The sequence below is a fragment of the Haemorhous mexicanus genome, chromosome 1, assembly GCF_027477595.1.
Source record: "Haemorhous mexicanus isolate bHaeMex1 chromosome 1, bHaeMex1.pri, whole genome shotgun sequence".
Taxonomy (NCBI): domain Eukaryota; kingdom Metazoa; phylum Chordata; class Aves; order Passeriformes; family Fringillidae; genus Haemorhous; species Haemorhous mexicanus.
In genome coordinates, this window is record NC_082341.1 from 24,900,462 (window position 1) to 24,920,626 (window position 20,165).

A 20,165-nucleotide genomic window follows, 5' to 3' on the forward strand; every position below is an offset into this window, starting at 1 on the left:
GCGATGGTGTCAGGATGCTGTGGAGATGGCGGTGGATGCTGCCTGGGCTGTCGTGGGGCTGGCGATGAAGCCGGTGTTGTGATGACAGCCGGGCAGCCGCGCAGCTGCCGGCTCGGCTGCTCCTGGAGCGAAGCCTGCGCCACTGTGGGGGTGACATCGCGGATCCGAGCGAGCGCACTTCAGGCCGGAGTTGCTGGGGGGCCGGGCGGGGACACTGAGCCAGCCCCTCCGCCGCCACCTGCCCCGCGCTCCCCGCGGCCCCGCCCCGGTCCCACGGGCGGCGGCGGGGGTGTCTCTATCGGGGGCGCGCGGGCGGAGGAGGAGGAGGAGGAGGAGGGAGGAGGAAAGCGGCAGCAGCAGCTCTCGGGAGGAGCCTGTCCACCGTGAGACAGCATATTCAGCCGGCGGCGGCGGTCCTGCCGCAGCGGCGGGCGGCACGGCTCAGCTCGGCTCGGCTCGGCTCGGCTTAGCTCGGCAGGGCGCAGCTACTGGCAGCAGCCCTTCAGTCAGCGAAGCATCCCTCTGCTCCCCCGGCGGCGAGGGCTCGGTGAGGGCTGCAAGGCGCCGGGAGCCTCTCCGCATCTCCCGGGCGCCGGCGGAGGTGAGGCACCCGCGGGGCGGCGGGCCCGGAGGGGCGGATGGGGGCTGCCCTTGGGCCCGGCGCTGGCGGCGGAGGAGCGGGGCGGGAGTCACTCCGCGGGATGCGCAGCGGCCGCGGAGCCTGGGGCTGCCGCCGGAGGCGCTCCCCGGGCAGGCGGTCCGGCCGGGCGAGCGGGCATCCCCGGCTGCCCGCGGGAGCCGGCCGGCCCTCGCCGCCGGTGGGCTCTGGCGGCTCGTCGGCGGGAGGGCTGCGGTGAGCGAGCCTCGCCGGCTTCGGCACCTGCTCCCGTCCCTGGGGCGCCTCTCGGCCCCGGCTGCGAGTGGCGGCCGCAGGCTCCCAGCTGGTGCCTGAGCGCCGAACAGCTTAAAGCAAAAGGGGGTGGTAAAAGTTTTTCATCTCTAATTCTTCACACTGCGTAAGCGGTAGCGGATTTGCTCAAGTCCAGGACGACAGCGGACAGTAAATAGGTCTTTCCCTAAAAGGGTGAGAGAAGGAGGGAGTCAGCCAGAGGCCTTTTTTCACTGGTAGTCCAGTGAAATAGATTTTCAAAAGGATGTTATCGCAGTTACATCATCCTGGGAATCCCCCACGGTCAGCAGAGAACATAAAGCACCAGATTTCATAGACAAAGCCCCTGTTTTATGGACTGAAACAAAGTTTGTTTTTCTGTCAATTGCCATTGACAGACAGTACAGATTGGAACTATAAATGCATATAACATAAGAGTTCTTGGCAGATCAAGCAATCTAGCCTGCTAATATAGAGGGTGTGAGATGGAAGGACCTGACATGAAGTTGGCACGTGACTTTGGTACCTGAAAATTTATCTTGACATACTGGTTTTTGTCAGGGCTTTGCTTCTGCATGAGGACTTTAAGTAACATTGGAAATTGCACTAAATATCATGAAGCACGGGACTGCAAAACCTGTTTCAGAATGGAAATCCCAGGTCCTAGGGCTGCCTGTCTCCTGATAGATAGTGTTATCAGAGCAATCAGGGAATTTAATTTCTGGTACTACCAATGGGCTTTGTTGAAGTGCCTCATTTGTTCTTGCCAAGTTAATGGGGAAAAGTTACGTGTTTACTATTCTGACTCTTTTAAGGTCGTTTTTTGTTTGTTTGTTTTTATTTTCATTTGAGGTGGCATCTCTAGTAACATTCTCCATATTTAGTGAGAGCAGACAAAATTCCTTTTATAATTTCTCTGCAGCATTTTTCTGCAAGAATGGGTTTCTTCAATACAAACCTTGGGGCTGCATCTGGATCTTGTCCCAATGGGAGTGCTCACTGTGACACCAGTGCATCCTCTGCTTTGTTTTCTTTTCCCAAAATCATCCATTTATAGTTCGTAAAAATACAAAATGTGTTGTCCCTTCTGTACCTTCTCTGTGAACAGACTGTTTTGAAGTTTGGGTCTTACCATCATCCTCCCTGTTGAGCAGGACTTCTGAGGGCCAGGTATGTGAAGATCCAAAAGACGGTTTAGAGTTAGATTGGCTAGATTTCTCTCAGCTCTAAGCACTTTTGCCTCTAAGTAATCTACCATAAAAATTCACTAACTGTAGTGCCGCCTTATCCACAGTTTAAGAGAGGAATATTTAAAGGAGTAGCAATAAACCACACCTTACACATGCAGTGATTACTGGAAGTTTGTACCCAGCAGATCTTAAATTAAGAATCTGACCTTCTAGCTCTTTCTGTAGAAGGAAGGGCAGTGAGCTGCCCTCCTTTGTGATGCCTTTCAGTGGCTTATTTTCATTATTGAAATGTGTTTGTATTTCAGTGTATTTTTCCAACTTCAGGTTTCTGGTTCCTGTTATGCCTCCCATAGATAAAAGCCTTGCTTTAGCAGCTGTCTTCAGGGTAGGTACTCTAAACTATGCCACAAGTTGCCTTACCTGCCTTATTATCAAATAAATTAACATATTCAGTCCCTTGGTCTTCTTTTTTTTTTTGTAAGACAGGTTTCAAAAAGCATTCCTTGCTGCCCTCTGTTTTCCAGCATGCAAGAAGAGAGAGGGGGAATACTAAATAGAGCTGGTTGCTCCATCTGATGGGCTGTGTTAGAGGCACCACCATTGCAGGATATTGGACAATGATGTGAAATGGGCTGGAAGGGAAAAAGATAAGGGATTGAAATAGAAAAAACATAAGGGTATAGAAAGGCAGTATTGTTCTTGAAAGCTTTATTTACTCCTGCTGGTGAATCAGTTAATCATGTGGTATCTTTCAGCTCCTCAAACTTAACTTATTGCAGAGATTTTAAACATATTTTTGGTCGCTCTCTTGGACTACTCAGGCTTATTAACCAGGGCTATGCCTCAAGTGTCCTGTTGAGCTTCTTTGGCTTGGTTTGACCAGCAGCAGGAGTAGTAATTTGGAATCTTTCAGAGTTACCAACACCTAGTGCCAAAATGAGTTGCTGCTTGGAGTTGGTGGTGGGATGTTAACAGAATGATCCTCCTTATCGTTTCCCTGGGCTTTAATTTTCAGAGAAGTTGAGGAAAGTAACACTGAAATCCTCACTGAGGTGCTCAGGATAATTCATATGAGCAGAGATAAAGTCTCAGGCCTTCTGCAGCCATAGTCAGACATAATGACCTCTCAGTGCAATACTCATCTGATACTTCCCTATTTTATTTTAAAAACCTTAAATGAAACAAACCATAATGATTCTAGATGTAATCTGTGTTCAAAAGGGACATTTTCCAGCCAAAATACTGATGGCAAAATGCCCTTAGTACAGATGCAACATGTGTTAGTAAAACTGTGCTTTTGCCAGTGCAGCTTTATTTCTGTTCCTCAGAGCAACACAAGTCCTGCAGGTGAGTACACATTTATGTGTCCATATGGGGGCTTGCATATCAGATGAGGGCTCGAATGGTCTTCCCCTCAGCTGTTTGTAAGCAGGCAGAAATGGTAATGCAGGAAGGATGCTGCTTAACAAAAAGACACCGACTCCGTCTAAATCTTAGATTGATGCAATATGTCCCTTTGCTAGTTGCTAATAATCCATCTAAAAGTGTGCTAGCTCTTTTTAGTTAGAGATGACACTGGGAGCTGTTGTTCACTTGGCCATCTGCAAGCCTCAAAATAAGACAGTATACATGAGCTTGCTCCCCCAATACTGTTCATTTTACGTGGCGTCATCTTGCCAACTTTTCTGGGAAAATGGCTACTTCCAGGCAGATGGCAGGAGCTGCAGGAGGCTGTGAAGCAGACTAATGTGTGAGCCACTAGATCTTACAGATACAAGACACCTCTGATAATCTGTGACAGGTGACGTACCAACTCCACTGAGCTTAAAACTATACCCCTTCTTTTTTTTACTGTGCGTTTTCAGCCCTTTTTGTTGTACCTTTTGAGGCAAAAGCGTGCTGATGAGTGTCTGGGAGTGCAGTGCAGCATGGAGAAGGCACGGGGCAGGAGTGATGGTTTCTTGAAGCCTTTTGTGGGCAGCACACTCTAACTCCATGCTCAGTTTAAGGACTCCCATTACTGCTGACAGTAATAGGAGTTTCTCTCCGACTTCTCTGGTGGTGAACTGAGCCTATAGAGTGATGGCAGAAGTCAGCTGCCCTCATTGTTTGAAAGCCATGATACTTCTCCAAACACTATTGAAGGAAATGAGAGCTTTGCATTGACTTAACAGAGTTTTTATGAGTCCCTGTCTAACTGCTGCATTGACCTGTGTGCAGATGTCTGTGTTACCTGATGAATAATAGCTGCTTAGATGTCTCTTGTGATCCTTGGCTTTTAATTGAACCTGTATAAGTACATGGTTTATATTTAACACAGCTCCCATGCATGTGAATCAGCTGATCTGGAGAGACAAGTTACATCAACCCGAGGAACAGGCCTCTGGGAGTCCTTCTGGAGCAGTGCAGTTCTACCCTGTGTGTTCCCCAGATGATGGCTGACTGTCCCTGCTTGGCCCTACAATAATTAATCAATAATTTGATTAAAGGAGAAGGCTCATTTATTGCCTCTCAGCAGAAAACCATTACGGAAGGAATCTTTTAAGGACCTAACTTTTTGTTTGTGAAGTGATATCTTTTCTTCACATTTCCTTTCCCTCTTGCTGTCATTCTTTGAGGCTTATGCTTTTCTCTTTTACTCAATACTTGTCTTAACGTCATATTCCCTTCTTGCTGGCCTTCCCTTCCCCTGCCCTTTGTTTTCTCTCCCTAGCATAGAAATTATATTAGTTCCTTGGTCTTTTCTCCCTCCAGCCATGAAGTGGTACAAATAATTCCAAATCCTGCTCCTAAGTTATTAATTTTTCACCTCAGCCCAGCAGAAAGATGCTGTGTGTTTTGTGTTCAAACAATGGGGAGTTGTAGTAAGGCGAAGACTCAAGACTGCCTAGTATGATTAAATATAAATAAGTATAATAGAGGATCTATTTCTTATCTATTTATATCACTTTATATCAAGCCTTCCTTGATTCTAATATTTTCAGGCTGAATTTGAGAGAAAAAGCTATGCTATGTTAGTACTGACACTATGCCGTGTTAGTATTGAAAGTTAATCATTGTAGGTCTCAGACCACATGCTGGGAAAATATGGATTTATCTTGCCTTAAACTATTCACCCCTTCCATTTTGTACCCATTAAAACAGATCTTAGGTTTTAAAGGGCATAGGGAGTCCTATTAAATCCTTACTATTCAAGGCATGCCCTTGTTTCATGTTTTGCACATTAGGCAACCACTGTTAGGATCAGAGTGGTTACCAGGTCACTTGGTAATTGGGGCAAAGACATTTCAAATGATTGCTATTATATATTTCCAGAAATTAAAATATGTAATAAAGCGGGGTTACAGGGAAAAAAAACAACCAAACAAAAAACAACAAAACAACCAACCAACCCAGGCTGTCTCTAATATTTTCTTATATTTGAACCTGTCTGTCCTGCTTAAAGACTATTCCACTGACACTGAGCTTTTAAAAGAATTTCTTCTCAGATTCTCACAGCAAAAGTTGGGGGACGATCTAAACTCATGTGACTTATTTCTTAATACGTGTTTATCTTCTCTTTAAGTAATATAAAAGATTTGCTATTTTCGTTAATCTCACTACTCAAAGTCATATGACATTGTTGTTTCTTTCATCCGTTTGTTTCCAGTAACATTTTAAGCAATTGATGAACCAGAAGGTGGTTTGTATCATAATTCTGATTTATTTCAGATCTTAGCTTGCCCCTAAATGAATTAATTCTTTGTCCTTTTTCACTCAAACTGCTCATAGAGCAGTTTGTCACATGCTTATAGCACTTTGTTACAGACTGTCAACTTCTGCCAGTCTTCATTGCCTAGGAAGACAAATTACTTCTGCAAAAAACTGTGAAAAGATAGTTCAGGTTATATGTGCTTCATATTGTAAACTGTGTTGTGCATTAAACAATGAATGGCTTAAAAATCTATAACTTTTTGGAATGAAACAAGAAATTTGACCTAAATCATACCCCCTAGTGTGCAGTTAGCTATTCATGTACATAATCTGCTGCACTTGGCAAAGCCTGTGAATGTTGTATTCTTGCCTTTCACTATCTCCACAGTAGTAATAATAATACAAGAAAAATTGTGCTGATGGGATAGGAGGGTATTGTACTGGAGACAAAATAAAAAAAACAGTGATGCCATTCTCTCTTTGTACTGAAAGAGCCCGTGGGAAAACTGTCCCTTTATTTCTCACAATATTTTCTTTTTCACAGAGAGCTCAATAGCAAGAAAATGCAGGAAAGCCTATTTTCTCAGCCTTTAAAGGCCTCTGAAAATATTTTAAAAACACCTTGTGTAAATTCAGTACTTTGATAATTATAAATTAAAGAGCCTTAAGATTTTTCCCATATGCCTAAAGCATAGAATTCAAAAGATGACAGTAAATTATACTCTCTGTTAGGGGCTAAGATGGAAAAAATTCTGTTTCAACCTTACTGCTGGTGCTGTCCACACCTTTTACAGCAGCCATTATATACATTACACTTATTGGATTTTATTGTTCACTTATCAGCGACTATGGGGACAGGGAAATAAAAAACTCTAGACTTCCACATTGACAAACATATCAGTCTTTTTGAACAAAATTATAATAAAATGTAGCAGTAATATTAGTTAATACTAGTGCGGATTTTGAAGTCTTTAAATAGAGCTCATGCCTCCTCAGTGTTCATTCAATAAAGTTTAATTAATTTTAATTTTTTCCCAAGAAAGTTTCTGATCTTACTAAATCAAGTGATGAATTAGGAGTACGTATAATGAAAGTTGGTTGCCTCCATTTTTTGTGTTATTTTTCTTGAGGTACTGTGTATGTGTGTATATGTCAATAAGACTTCTGTGCTTTCTCGTATCATGTAATGTCCACTTTTGCTAAAGGATTAACTTTAACTATTACCCAATTACTCCTTGGTTCTCTCTGGATCTCCCTTCTGACACTGCGATGATATGTAGTTTAACAGTTTGATGTGACTGAAAACCAGACATGGATCATTTCTAGTTGCCTTGTGGACCTTCAGTGGTCCAGTATTTTGACAGCCACTAGTAAATGTTGATATATTTTCCAAAACTGTCTATATCACCTTCCCCATTCAAAGAGAACTAGTGGTCTCTAACTGCTGTCTTGGTCTCAAGTTCTGGAGCCAAGGTCCGGGTGTAATGGGCCATGCACTAAGGCTTGCTTCTGGAGGTGTCCTGCAGTGTGCTCCAGGGATGTGATTGCCCCACAATTTAGGACAGGGATTTGTTTGCTTTTGCTCTCAGTCAGACCATTTTGCAAAGCTTCTTCTCAGTGGAAGCCCGGGCATTTGAGAGATATGTGTGGGGGAGGGGAGAGAGAGCTCATGTGCAGCCAGCATTGCCTTTGTAGGAGGCTGTGCCTAAAGTGCAGAGCAGGTCCACATCTTAAACCTGGGATGCATACTTGAATTCCCCAAACTGGAAGTTCTTATGGTGCCTGGGAAGCTCAGCTGCATCTAAACTGACAAAATGGTATGGAAACAGAAACTAATATTGTGGTCCTCAAAGTCAGCTTGGCTCTCACCTGGCTCCCGAAGCACAGGAAGTCTCTAAAAACTCAATTTTTTGCCTTTTTCTGATGTGTTCTTACCCTTAAGACCCCAGACTCAACAGCCAGTGTGTTCACTCTGTCTCTCTGAGGCTGCTCTATCTAGTTCATCTCTAGTTCCTCAAGCCCATCTGCAGACTGTGCACTCCATGCCAAGCTGCAGCTGACAGCACCTGCTCCTGGTTTTAATGGGAGGGACTCACCTAAAGTAAAGGAGTCTCAGGTAATTTTTAATTTTGCTTTGAGTTATTTGCCTTCCTCTGTGCTCTGACCAGCAACCTCTATGTCTTCTGCAGTAAGTACCTTTCCAGTCGTTCCTGCTGAAGCTGCTTCACATAAGTCTAAAGTTTCTTTGAGAAATAGAAAGGACTCTTCATCACCTTGCTTCAAATGCTTGGGAAGAAACAGGAATCTTTGGCTCCAGATACTAAATACTGCATTGTATTGTAAACTAAACAGTCACTGTGTATAATATAAACTAACCCTGAAACAAAGACTAGAACCCAGGGGCCTCTGTTAGGGATTAATGTTCGCTCTCCTGCATCTGCTTCTTCTGGTCCAGTGAATCTTTGCAGAAAAGAAATTAATAGAAAATAGCTTCAATGATTAAGAATGCAATCTCCATTCCTCCAGTCCTTCTCACTCATTAGCCAATAGTCACCCTAGGAATGTGGGTTTCAGTCTTCTCAAGACAAAAGAAGTCCAACCCCCCCAAAACAAACCACAAACAAACAAACAAACGAACAACCCCCAAAACATGTTTCTCCTATGTGGGTGGAACACTTTCACCACAGAAAAGGTAAATGGAAGGCATAGATTTCTTGATTCTTAATCCTCTCTCATATTCAAATTCTTTGCATACGTCCTTTACATTATGCTGTTAGACATCTGCATTTATCATCTTGCCTTGTCATCTGGACATACCTTTTTTCTCTTCTGTCACTCAACAGGGATATTTGGCTAATGCAGACTCTCAGCATTCATCTTGCTTTGTTAGTACCACCAGATAAGCCCTGGGAAGTACAAAGAGAATGATAGTGTTGTTTATTCTATTTTGAGAACTTTCTGTATATTTCTTACAGCCAGGGCTCTTCCTTGCTTTCTAAATCTTAAGCTGTCTTGACTTCAGAGCTGAAATCAATATGTAATATTTTTAACCTAGTTACATCCTTACAGACATCAGCAGCAAAGCAAAGCATATTTTGTTATAAGAAAGAAATGGTATCTGGGTAAGTCTTCCAGCAAAACCTGTGTGTTGGCGGCACAGTTTGTTCTTTGATGTCTCTCTGGCAGTTTTCATAACTGGGTTAAGATGCAGACACTAGAGCATGCATTTTTCATGTTTGGGTAAATGGCTTTAAGTATCACTTTGCAGCCATGTAGCACTAGGGTTATCTCAGGAGGAGGGTGGAAAAGTCAGAAGGGTCAGTTTTACCCCCAGTGTGGAATGAAAGTACATGTTTTAATGGCTGAAATATTTTCAGGATAGAGAAAATGAGTCTTTGGTCCACTTCAGGAGAGACTAGCAGACAACGTGAAGCAAAATTCCATGTTAGGTTTTAGTAAATCATTAAATTTACCCCTGGGAGGCATTTTGGTACTGTTATGATGAACAAGATATTTTATATAGCTTTTGAAGAAGTGGTCATATCAATGATAGAAGCAGATATCATTGACATGTGATCATTGCATAAGAAATACATACAAAAGAAATTGAAATCAAAGACATGAAGTACAAGGCTCTTATTTTTCTAGATAAGTGACCTGCAGCTTGAGGTTTAGATTGTTACCTCTCTCACATTATCCATCTCTCAAATCTTACCAATTTACAGCTTGCATTTGGGTGTCTTTTAATGTCAGAAAACACCTTTAATTTATCCTGTTAGGTCACAGAATCATAGAATGGCTGGGGTTGAAAGGGACCTTTGAGATCTTCTAATTCAAAGGCCCCTTCAGTAGATAGAGACACCTTTCACTCAGAGCTCCATCCAATGTGGCATTCAAACACTTCCAGGGATGGTGCATCCACGGCTTCTCTGGGCAACCTGTTCCAGTGCCTCATCACTCTCACAGTAAAAGCTTTTTTCCTAATAGCCAATCTAAACCTACTCTTTTTCAGTTTGAATCTCTTTCCCCTCATCCTGTCGCTTCCAGCTGTTATAAAAAGTCTCTCTGTCTTTCTTGTAGGCTCCTTTCAGGTACTGGAAAACTTCAATTAGGTCACCCCAAAGTCCACTCTTTTCCAGGCTGAACAAATCCAAATCTCTCAGCCTTTCCTAACAGGATGTACTTCATCTCTCTAATCAACTTGGTGGCCTCCTCTGGACTCACTTCAGCAGGTCCATGTCCTTCTTAATAGCCAATCTACTGGGGCCCAGAGCTGGGTGCAGCACTGCAGATGGGGTCTCACTGGAGCACAGTAGAGGGGCAGAATCCCCTCCCTCACCCTGCTAGCCACACTGCTTTTGGTGCAGCCCGGTTTGGTTTGGCTTTCGGGGCTGTGAGTGCTCATTGCTGGGTCATGTCCAGCCTCTCATCCACCAGCACCACTAGGTCCTTCTCAGAAGGGCTGCTCTTGATCTGTTCATCCTGCAGTTCCTCTCTGGAGCAAGCTGGGAAATTCACAGAAAATAACATGGTGCAACAAGAGAGACCAGTTAATATGTAGGGAATGTAGAGTCACAGAAATTGGAATTTTGTTATGTCCATTCCCAGCCATATACAGAGCTACATATGAAATCCTGGGTATCATTGCAGCCAAACAGGAAAAGAGAAGAGAGACAGAAGCTGATAGAGAGGGCAGTGACCAAGAATGCTTACGAATCTTCTGTTCTACAAGATCTAAATGTTATCAAGTATGCTCTGTTAAAGTGTTTGCTCTGTTAAAAACATCAACTCTTTGTAACTGGGGCTCAGTCCTCAGTCACGTCCCCAGGAAGTACGAATCAGTATTGGCTTCTGCATCATTGAGGAACGTCTCACAGAAGCACATCTGAGATCATTGTGCAGTTTATAACTGTGCTCATTAATGCTTATTGAGAGAAAATCCAAGACATTTGAACGACCTATTTAAAATTCAGTTTTCTTTGAGGTGATATATGCAGTTAGTTCTGTGGAATTCAGTATAAAGGGAGCATATTTGGAGCAAGATGCGCAGCAGTTTTGCTAGAGTGACATGGTTAGAATGAGTCCTAGAGTTCATTCTGCTCCTTGCTGGAATGTTGTGTGTTTCTTGCTCATCTCCAGCGAGTTGTTGCCAGCACCTTCTTCCCTTCAACCTTGATGGCTCTTCCATGGCACTGGGTTTCTTTCATGCCTCGTGAAGGCTGACCTAGAACAGAGTCTAGATGGAGCTAAAGAATAAAGTAGGTATTTATTAGGAGGCCTCAATAGATCCACCTTGGGCAGTACAAGAGCCCAGCCAGGGCTACACTCAAGATGAACCCAAAATGGTCACAAAATGGACGACAGGTCACGGGGGAAGTGTGTGTGTGGGGGGGGTGTCTCACACTTATATAAGTTCTGGTGCATTAGCATATTGGAGTTAATTGTCTAATTACAGCTTTAGTTGGTGAAGTCCCATCCTTCTTGTTTTTCTCTCTTCATTCTGTTGTTGTTTATGCTCTTGGGCCTGAGATTTGGATCATTTTTCCTTGGTCCCCAGCTAGAGAAGGAATTGTTTTGTTTACCAACTCTGTGAAGAAAGCTTACCATCCCCTAATATGAAGCTCAGAACTACACACTAAAGCAGCACAGAATCAAAAAAAGTGAAAGCTAAAACATGAGGCATCATGTTGGAATTGAAAAGATCATGGTAAATTTAGGAGACTAGAGGGGTATGAGAGAAAGGGATGACATGAAGGTATTGCTCCATTGGCACTACTCCTGGTGTTGGAAGAATGGGCAGTAGCAGAGTTCTGCTCACGTGCTGCTTCATGAAAACCCTACAATTCTTCTGAAACTGAGTTTTTGTATGGGCCATTGTGGAAGAACAAGAGTGAAAAGATAAAATGGTAATAGATTGTAAGGGGTGTGCAACTGAGCAGTTGTGGGTACATCTCTTATACCTTGTCAGCATCAAAATAAATAGGCTAGAGATGTGCTGACCTGTTGCATAGCAACCAGAAGGAAGGACAGAACAAAATCTCTGGATGCTTGTGATTTGTAAACCTTTACAGAACAAAGTACAAGACCTTTGCCCATCTGCTAGAAATGTTCAGAAGCTGAAGGATAAAAATGGTACATTCCCTGAAATGTAACACTTGACAACCATTTTTATTTATAGATAAATACACAGATGCAGTGTAAAAAGCCTGACTATTTTGCCTCAAGGTTATGTAGAAAAAATACTTAGTCTCTCCAATTTTACTTAGTGTTTTCCTGAATTCATCACACACAGGAGATTCCTTTAAATACTGCAAATGCTGAGTTTTTGCAGCTGCAAATATTTGTTCATTGTTGTGATTTCATAAACATTGATATGCCCATTTAGCAAAATTATTTATGTTATTCAACTGAAGTCAAGTACAAATTCTGATGCATGATGAAAAGAGGCACTCATGTTTATTTAAAAATTGCCATTGAGATGCTTCTAGCCCCTCTTGCCCATTTGAAGTGTGTTTCAAACATTATTTTCAAATGAATGTGATGCATTAGAATACATTTATACTAGGGTAGCAACTCCCTCTGGTTTCTTGCAGACCAAAGCTGTTTATCTGCTTTGTACAGTTTCATACTTTGCATGCACACTTCACGGTTGTAGAAGTCATAGGTAGATCTCATGGGAATTTTTTTCTGTTGTAAAAATATATGATATTTCTAGCTGTAAGAAAGATGTTAATTTGCACCAAGTAGAGATAAATAGGTATGTTATAGAAATGAATCATTTTTTTCCAGTGGAACGCTTCATATGTCAGAGTTTCAATAGTAATAGTACTCCCACTCTATAAACTCTTTCTTTCAAACCAAAACCACTGAGTAATATACTTTATTGTGCAACATCCTTTGCATTTCACGCAAATATGTTTTGCAGTTTTGGACTCAAGTAACTGGCTATTTATGAAGGCATATGAATAATACATGTACAGCATCTCTAAATGATAGATGCTGCCTATTTATTTCAGAGAAGTTCATTAATAAATCAATTATTTATAATTACTTATATAGGATGACTAACGCCATATGTAGCAGTATTTAATGAACCCCCTTGGTAATTGCAACAGAGATAATAACAAAAAAGACAATACAGGAAGTCACAAACCAGGAAAGGCTCAAGGCTCATGAAGGATAAAATTTCTACTCCTTTTGGAACATTTCTACTCTAGTGCAGCCTACTGAGTGAACACCATGTAAAAATCCTGCAGACACCAAAAAGCAGTAAAATCTGTAGGCTTTTTTATGTGCTACCAGATTTGGAAACTAAGGTTCCTTTTTAGATGAGCTTGGCAAAAGCATGCAGGCAAAAAGCTATCCCAGCAAATACAAAGAACAGGCTGGAAGAGAAGGGAGATCTTATATGCTGTTTACTTTTTCTGCTTAGTAAGTGCACTGTTGTAATTGTCTTTTTTATTTTATTTGATATACATTGGGCATTTTGGGGTTATTTTTTCCTATATTTAGTCTACATACACATGTACAAGAGCTTGCAACTCTTTGTACCTGTTCTTCTGGTTTTATTACTTCAACAAGTATCAACTTACTGGTACTGAAATTCAAGTAAAACTTATTACATACCTGTGACTGTTTCTGCTGTTAAGTGTTCATAGAAATGCTTTGAAAAAATATGTGCTCAAATACTGTGCTATTGATCATTGATAAAGACCTTGTAGCTTATAAAGCTGTGGTAAAACTGGCTTGCACCTCTAAAAGTAATTGCATGGGATTTAGTCCAGACAAGGATAAAATGCTGTTGTTTGCACATTTACATTCTTACTGCTACCACAAATGAGATGGTTGTGAGATGTTACTGCATGTGGGATGAGCTTAGTGGAGTAGTTTGGCATATGTTGTGTGCAGCAGAGAAGTTTGTGCAAACATCATTATTATTTTAAGATTAATGTAAATTGTCTTTCAAATACCTTGTTTCATACAATGACAAACGAAAAGGAACTGCTGGGAGCACTGTAAGGACAGAATTATTCTTACCCTGTCTGAGACATTTACAATGGAGATTTCTAGAATTTAATGTAGATCACCCAGGACCCTTTATTATCATTAAAGAGGAATTGGTGACTTTGGGGCATGCTTGATCTTAGCTGCTTTTAAACATCTGCTTTAGGAAAAGTGGAATCACGTCCTAGGATACCCAGACTCTTTTGATGTTACCTGTACTGATGGTAGGGATAGCTCTGCATATACTCTGTGGGCATCCAGGGTGCTGTGAGCTAAGCCAGAAGATGGTGAAGTCCCAGAAAGCAGTCCCTGGAAGCCAGTGCTGCATGTGCACAGGCCTGGGTAGCTGCCATCACGCTGGCTCTGATGTGTAAATGGAATTAACTGTGTTTCCAAGCCTGAGAGGGGACTCTGAGGCATCTTTAATGCACATGAGGAAAACTGAGATCTTGAAATGGAGCACTCCATTTCATCAAAAGGCATGCCATGAGGAGCCAATTCCTTTCTTCAGTATCTCAAAGGAAGGAGAATTTTCTCCAAGTATTGGGAGTTCAGGCAGGGGCTCTCTGTGCAAGGTCCTGATAACAAGAACCTGTGCTAGCATGTGTGGTAAGCTCTTCTGCAGTGGGAGGACTCTCTCCACTTTTAAAACCATGACAATAAACTGGGCCAAACAAATAAAAATTGATCTAAGATTATGCATCTCCCTTGAAGAGGGGAGCCCCAGGCTGTTGCCCTGCTATGATAATTATTTCTACACTTACTCAGCATTCGGTGTCTTTATTCCTCTGTGGTCCTTCTCCCACACAGGGGATTTAATTGCTTCAGTACAAAATGTGCTCCTTAGGGATTCCTCTGACCAGTGCATTCTCCCAGGCTAGGAGATGAGGTTGTGCATAAGCCTTGGGCTGTCATTCTGCACCACAGAGAATGTTAAAAGTAAATCTCTTTTACTGTTTGCCTTTATCTCTCTTGGTGTGGTGTGCCTTTTGGCATTCAGAATAGCACTTATTAGAAATTTGCTCCCAGGAATGAATAGTGTTAACTCCAAGGTTAATGCCAAGCAGAGTGGTAAGTACATTTGCCTCCTTGCTTTCTACCAGCTTGCTGGCATCTAAGAAAGGTGGTTACATACCCTTGGTGTTCAATTTGTGCTAAAATTGTAAATAGCCAGTCTGCAGGTTGGTAAGCTGTCTGGGGGGCTCAGGCAAGACTATAATGTATTCAGGATGAAAGTCTATAACTGAGCTCTGGCAACATTCTTTGAAGGAAATTTAATACATCCTCTTTGTTGTATGTAAGATCTATTTTGTTAAAAATAGAGCTATGTTATAATAGGATTTGATCACCCTGACTGGAGCATTGTAAAAGAGGGGCCAGGCACTAAACCATTGATGCTCAAATCAGGGGAAAAGCTAGTTAGCTTCCCTGACATTAAGGGAATGAATTTTTAGGAAGCCATTCATTGATATCTGACAAACAGCTTGAAAGGGATGCCAAACCCTCAGGGTTTCTGTCAGTAGCCTTAAAATGCATTTGCATATTTTTTGCATGGAAACAGGAGCTCTCTCTCTGTTGCCAAACTGCAGAACTAAAAGGATGCAAAAACTCTGTCTAATCCAAAGGGCTCTGAGGGGTAACTTCATAATCAGAATTCAAATGTGTGCAACAGATTAGGAAAATGACTTCAAATGGGATTTCAGCCATATCTGAAAGAGACAGAAACCCTGAACAGGTTGGTAAGCAAAACATTATCTGCACTGACATTAAAATGCTTGGGTTTTTTCTCTGGGCATTTCTCATGTAAAAAATAACTCACTGATGTCGGCTGATCACACAGATTAGTGTTGTTTAGTGTGCTACTGCTTACTTTTCCTGATAGCAAATGTAATTTTTCTTCTGACAGTTTTGATTTTCTCCAATTGATAGCCGTCCCATTATGGATGAGAGTGATAGAGGAATAAAGAAGTGGTGGTCTTCCACATGCAGCCGGGGTATCCAGTGGTCCCATTGGCTGGCAGCTGTCCTTCCATTACCATTTGTCCTTCCTATACCATTTGCTGGCAGCTGTTGTGGATGGAACCAGAGTCCCCTGGCCTTGAAAGGGTGCCTTGCCAGCATGGGCACTCTGATGAAGTGCAGAATCCGTGACAGTGTGAGCTGGAGTTTGAGCTGCTCTTATGCCTGTCCTTTTCATTAAATGGTTTCCTTGTCTGATTCCAAATGTGATTCTGTTCTTTCCTTTAAGGGAAATGCTTGCAAAGACAGCAAAGCATTTGGGGCCAAGATTGTGCTTAATGTGCAGGTGGTGTTTTGTTGGCAACATCCTCCATGTCACAGGCTAACTATCAGGCTTTTATCATTTTGAGGAGGAAGCTGATGTCTGCAGTGAAATTCATAATGGGTGAAAATGCCATGTAATTTTTAGCAGATAATTTTACTCTCTGGTCATCCACCCATCCAGGCAGTAATTATGCTAAGGGAGAGTTGACATTCACATTGCCCATGCATCAAGTGAACAATAGACTTCCATTGAGTGTACATGGCACTGCCATTGATCTGATTGATCCAGAGTTGCAGCAGAGGATATGATTGGTGATGCGTGAACAGGAAAAGCACAGTTAACTCTTTTCATGAATGTCTATATTTGTCAGAACTGTCCTTGAAACAACGGGCTAATAAGAAAATCAGTATTGATACAGTTAGATTACAGTTCATAATGATTATGATGTTAGAAAATCAATAAATAATCCCTGATTTAAGTTATGGATTTGTGCAACATTGGTGGGGTTTTATGACTGTAGAAAAAATGGGTATCTTTTCTTTAAAGATCTGGCTCTATATCTGTGTAGAATGACTTTTTATTTCCTTACCCTTCATTTTCAAGGCTTATGTACATCAGTATAGGCTGACAAAGATTTAAAATACAAAGAGTATTTGTGGCTTCACATCACTATTCTAAAGAAAAGTGGGTTTAAATGGTGGAAGAGGTCTTCCAGTATTTCAGAAGAAATGTTTTTGCCAAGTTTGTGTGGTTGGCGTCAAATCAGGAGTGTTAGGCATGTCTCCTGCCTCTTGGAAAGATGACCTGAGCACAAGACTGTTGGCAGAGCAATGTGCTGCTTCATTAAAGAGAAATGTTGATTTGCTGGGATTTTGAGCCTTGTCTGCAGCTTCTTGGGGGAATGGCCCAGCTTTCCCTGGAAAGGGCAGAGGAGATTCCTGGGCAGGATAGCTCAGAGCTTGGTGAGAGTGCTCGCTGGAGGGGTGAATGTGAGAAGGATACTGAGACTGAACTGATGGTCTGTGTGGGACAGGGGGTCCTGCTTGGCAGCTGTACAAAGCACCTGCATAAGCAAAAGCTCTCCTGTTTCCATTTATTGCAAGTAAAATTATTACTTGTCTAAGAAGCATGGGGCTGTTTGGGGCAGCTCTGAATCTGGTACTTGCAATCTATTTGTAGATCTGAGTTCTACACTCTGGCAGAGCTACTGAAGATCATGGAAATCAAAAGATTTTAGCTTCACTTTGAAAGCATTAAAGCATTATTTTGAGCAACAATAGGCTTGCTTCACAAAGGTAATTTTGTAGTAGAGGCAGTCTGAAAATGTATTCCACATTTGGTGATATTCTGGTCTAGTTTCTTGAAATGAAAATTGTGAAGAAAATATTCCACTTCCTAAATGTCAGTATAGTCTAAGGACCAGTGTTTATATAGAAATATATTTGTTCCAATTTTAGAAGCCGTCATTTGATATAATTAACTATCTTTTTTTTCAGTAAATAGGGTAATCATTCAATTTTCACCTTGATTTCCATATTTTTGTTTCCAGAAGAGTCAAAATGTCAGACAAAAGTGATTTAAAAGCAGAACTTGAGCGCAAAAAACAACGTTTGGCTCAGATAAGAGAAGAAAAGAAACGGAAGGAGGAAGAAAGGAAGAAAAAAGAGGTAAGTTTGCAAAACCACCTTTTAGGCAGCTTATGCTTGCACCAGAGGCTTGCTGAGGTTTTGACATCTCAGTATTATATGCCCCAAGGGTATCTGTCATGTGGAATGAAATACTCAAACCCACGTCAGACTAACCTGAAAATCAAAAAGCTTATTTTTAGTCAAGAATATTGGGGTGAGGGAATTGCTTTTAAAACCACGGCACTGTCAAATGACAACAGTTTAGACAACATGATGTGCATGTGTATGGAGAAAGAAAAATTGATTTGCCACAATGCTTTTTCCTGGGCTCTCCTTCAATGGAAAGGGAGTGGAGAGTGGGGAAATGTAGAAAGAGGACTCACTTTTTTTCAAGCCATTACAATCTAAATATGTATTTTTGTACTCTGAAGACTAGTTTGATTACTAGCTAAGGTAACAGGTTTGCAATTATTATTCTCCAGTAAAGTAAAACATAATTGCAATTGCATTTTCATCTTCTGGCATGGGTGCATCTTTCAGTTCTGTTAAAGTTTGATTGACATATTAGTTTATTTGTCCTTGACAATATGCATTAGGTTTATCATTAAGGGATTTGTACTTCTTTTTATTCAGTCACTTAGTGGAATAGAGGTGAGAATTGACAGGTAGTGGATATTCATTTTCATGCAAAGTCAGAGAAGCATTAAGTGATTATGCTTCCTTTCCTTCAAATGTCAACACTTACTATAGTTTAAAGCACCTGTTATCCTTTACTAATAGCTGGTTTCCTTTTAAACTGACACTTTAATATTGTACATGAATTTCATGGAATTACCGTGGAAATGTGATGTGATCCAAGAAATCAGCATTCCAGTTTTGGCTGTCTTTTTAATCTTTTTTCATTTGAGCCACATTTGTGCAGTTACAGTGCACGCCCCAGTGAGGCTCCCCGACTCACTGGGGAAGTCCTCCATGAGCAGATCTTTAAATGATTACGCTTTCAGTGCTCATTACTAAAGAACTAGAGGGAGAGAGGCCAAGCTAATGGCTCAAGGGAGCTATTAGGTCCTTTCTCTTTGTCCCCTGACTCTGACTTTATGCCTCATGGAGAACTTGTGGTGATTGAAACTTTCCATTGGCCCTGAGAGCCACGTCTGCAGATAATGCTGTCGTGCATAATTGTGTAAATGGGCAGTGCTGTAGTGCCAGATGGGTCCAGGAGCGAAGGCTGACACTCACAAAGTTGCTTGGCCATTCACACTGGTGCAGGGGAGCTGTCTACAAACCTACATGCTGTGAGATAGCTCATGGCAAGAGCTGAGCACAGGAATATGCCTGGGCCTTGACTATAAAATCAATGTTTCCTGTCTCTGAGCTGGAGAACATGAACATTCTGAATTTCCAGGTTTTCTGTTGTGCATGAACCAAGATCAACACCAGTCTGAGGACCTGTACAAGTCCTCTTTTCCAACACTCTGGTTTCAGCAGAAAGGGCAACCTCATTGTGGGATTCTGGCTAATGCAGGTGCTCCTACGGTTTTTAGATGCCCACAGATCAGAGTGGGAAAAGGCTAATGTGTGGAAACTCCAAGGAGATAGAGATAGCTAAGCAGAGAGGGAAGGGTCTTGTGGACCTTTAGTGAGCCCAGGGCTGCCAAAGTCCTGGTTTAGAAATGTCAGTTCTTTCCTTTGCACCTCTTGGATATTGAAGTTAATGAGTCAGTATTTCTTTTCCCAGCAGGAGCTTAGGACCAAATGTAGGACCTTAAGCTACATCACCGAAATGCAATGAAATTTTTTTCTTGATCCTGAAGTAAATAGGAAAGGGATGGTTTTTATTCAGGGTAATGATACCTATTGTTCTGTGTTCAGCTTTTATGTTAGTTGAATAAGTTGTACCTTCTGAGTGAGAGGCAGAAAATTTCCATCATTGTCCTGTAAAAATTCTTGCAAATATCCTTGAAAAAACCAGTTTTACCATCCATTTAGGGAAGAATGCTGTTACCGATATATACAGTATAAATTATCTAAGTTATAAATTACCTAAAAGTATCAAAATAAATTTCAAATTGTACCTAATCAGTAGTGCATACAAATATTTCCACACACATAATTGCTAGAGCTGATTATATAAGAAATAAACTTATCTGTTTTCTTCTGGTTTGACTCAGGCTGATCTACAGCAGAAGAAGGAGCCAGCTCAGGAAGATTCTGACCTAGACCGTAAAAGAAGAGAGACAGAAGCTTTGTTACAGAGCATTGGTATATCCCCAGAACCACCTCTAGGTATTTAAGAGAAGCACACTGTAAAGCATTCAGCTCTGCCACAACTAATGCTTTCTTTCTACTAAAGCATGCTTGGCTTTTTTGATTTTTGGCTGTGTTAGTGAAGTGAACTCTTCTGTTTGAATGCCTGCCATACCATTCACGTATACAAGCTCATGGCATTTTGAGTACTTGTCATTGCCAAAAACATC

General features: G+C 41.7%; 1 protein-coding gene across 2 annotated transcripts in view; it reads left to right on the forward strand.

Annotated features, from left to right (window-relative positions):
• The first annotated feature begins 354 nt into the window (after window positions 1-354).
• Window positions 355-20,165, forward strand: part of DYNC1I1 (dynein cytoplasmic 1 intermediate chain 1) — a 184,253-nt gene continuing 164,442 nt past the window's right edge. For both annotated transcript variants that reach the window (XM_059843469.1, XM_059843478.1), the window contains exons 1-3: window positions 355-601; window positions 17,610-17,727; window positions 19,860-19,974. In XM_059843469.1, coding sequence (XP_059699452.1) covers window positions 17,620-17,727; window positions 19,860-19,974 — 223 coding nt within the window. In that variant the 5' untranslated portion in view covers window positions 355-601; window positions 17,610-17,619. The remainder of the gene's footprint in view (window positions 602-17,609; window positions 17,728-19,859; window positions 19,975-20,165) is intronic.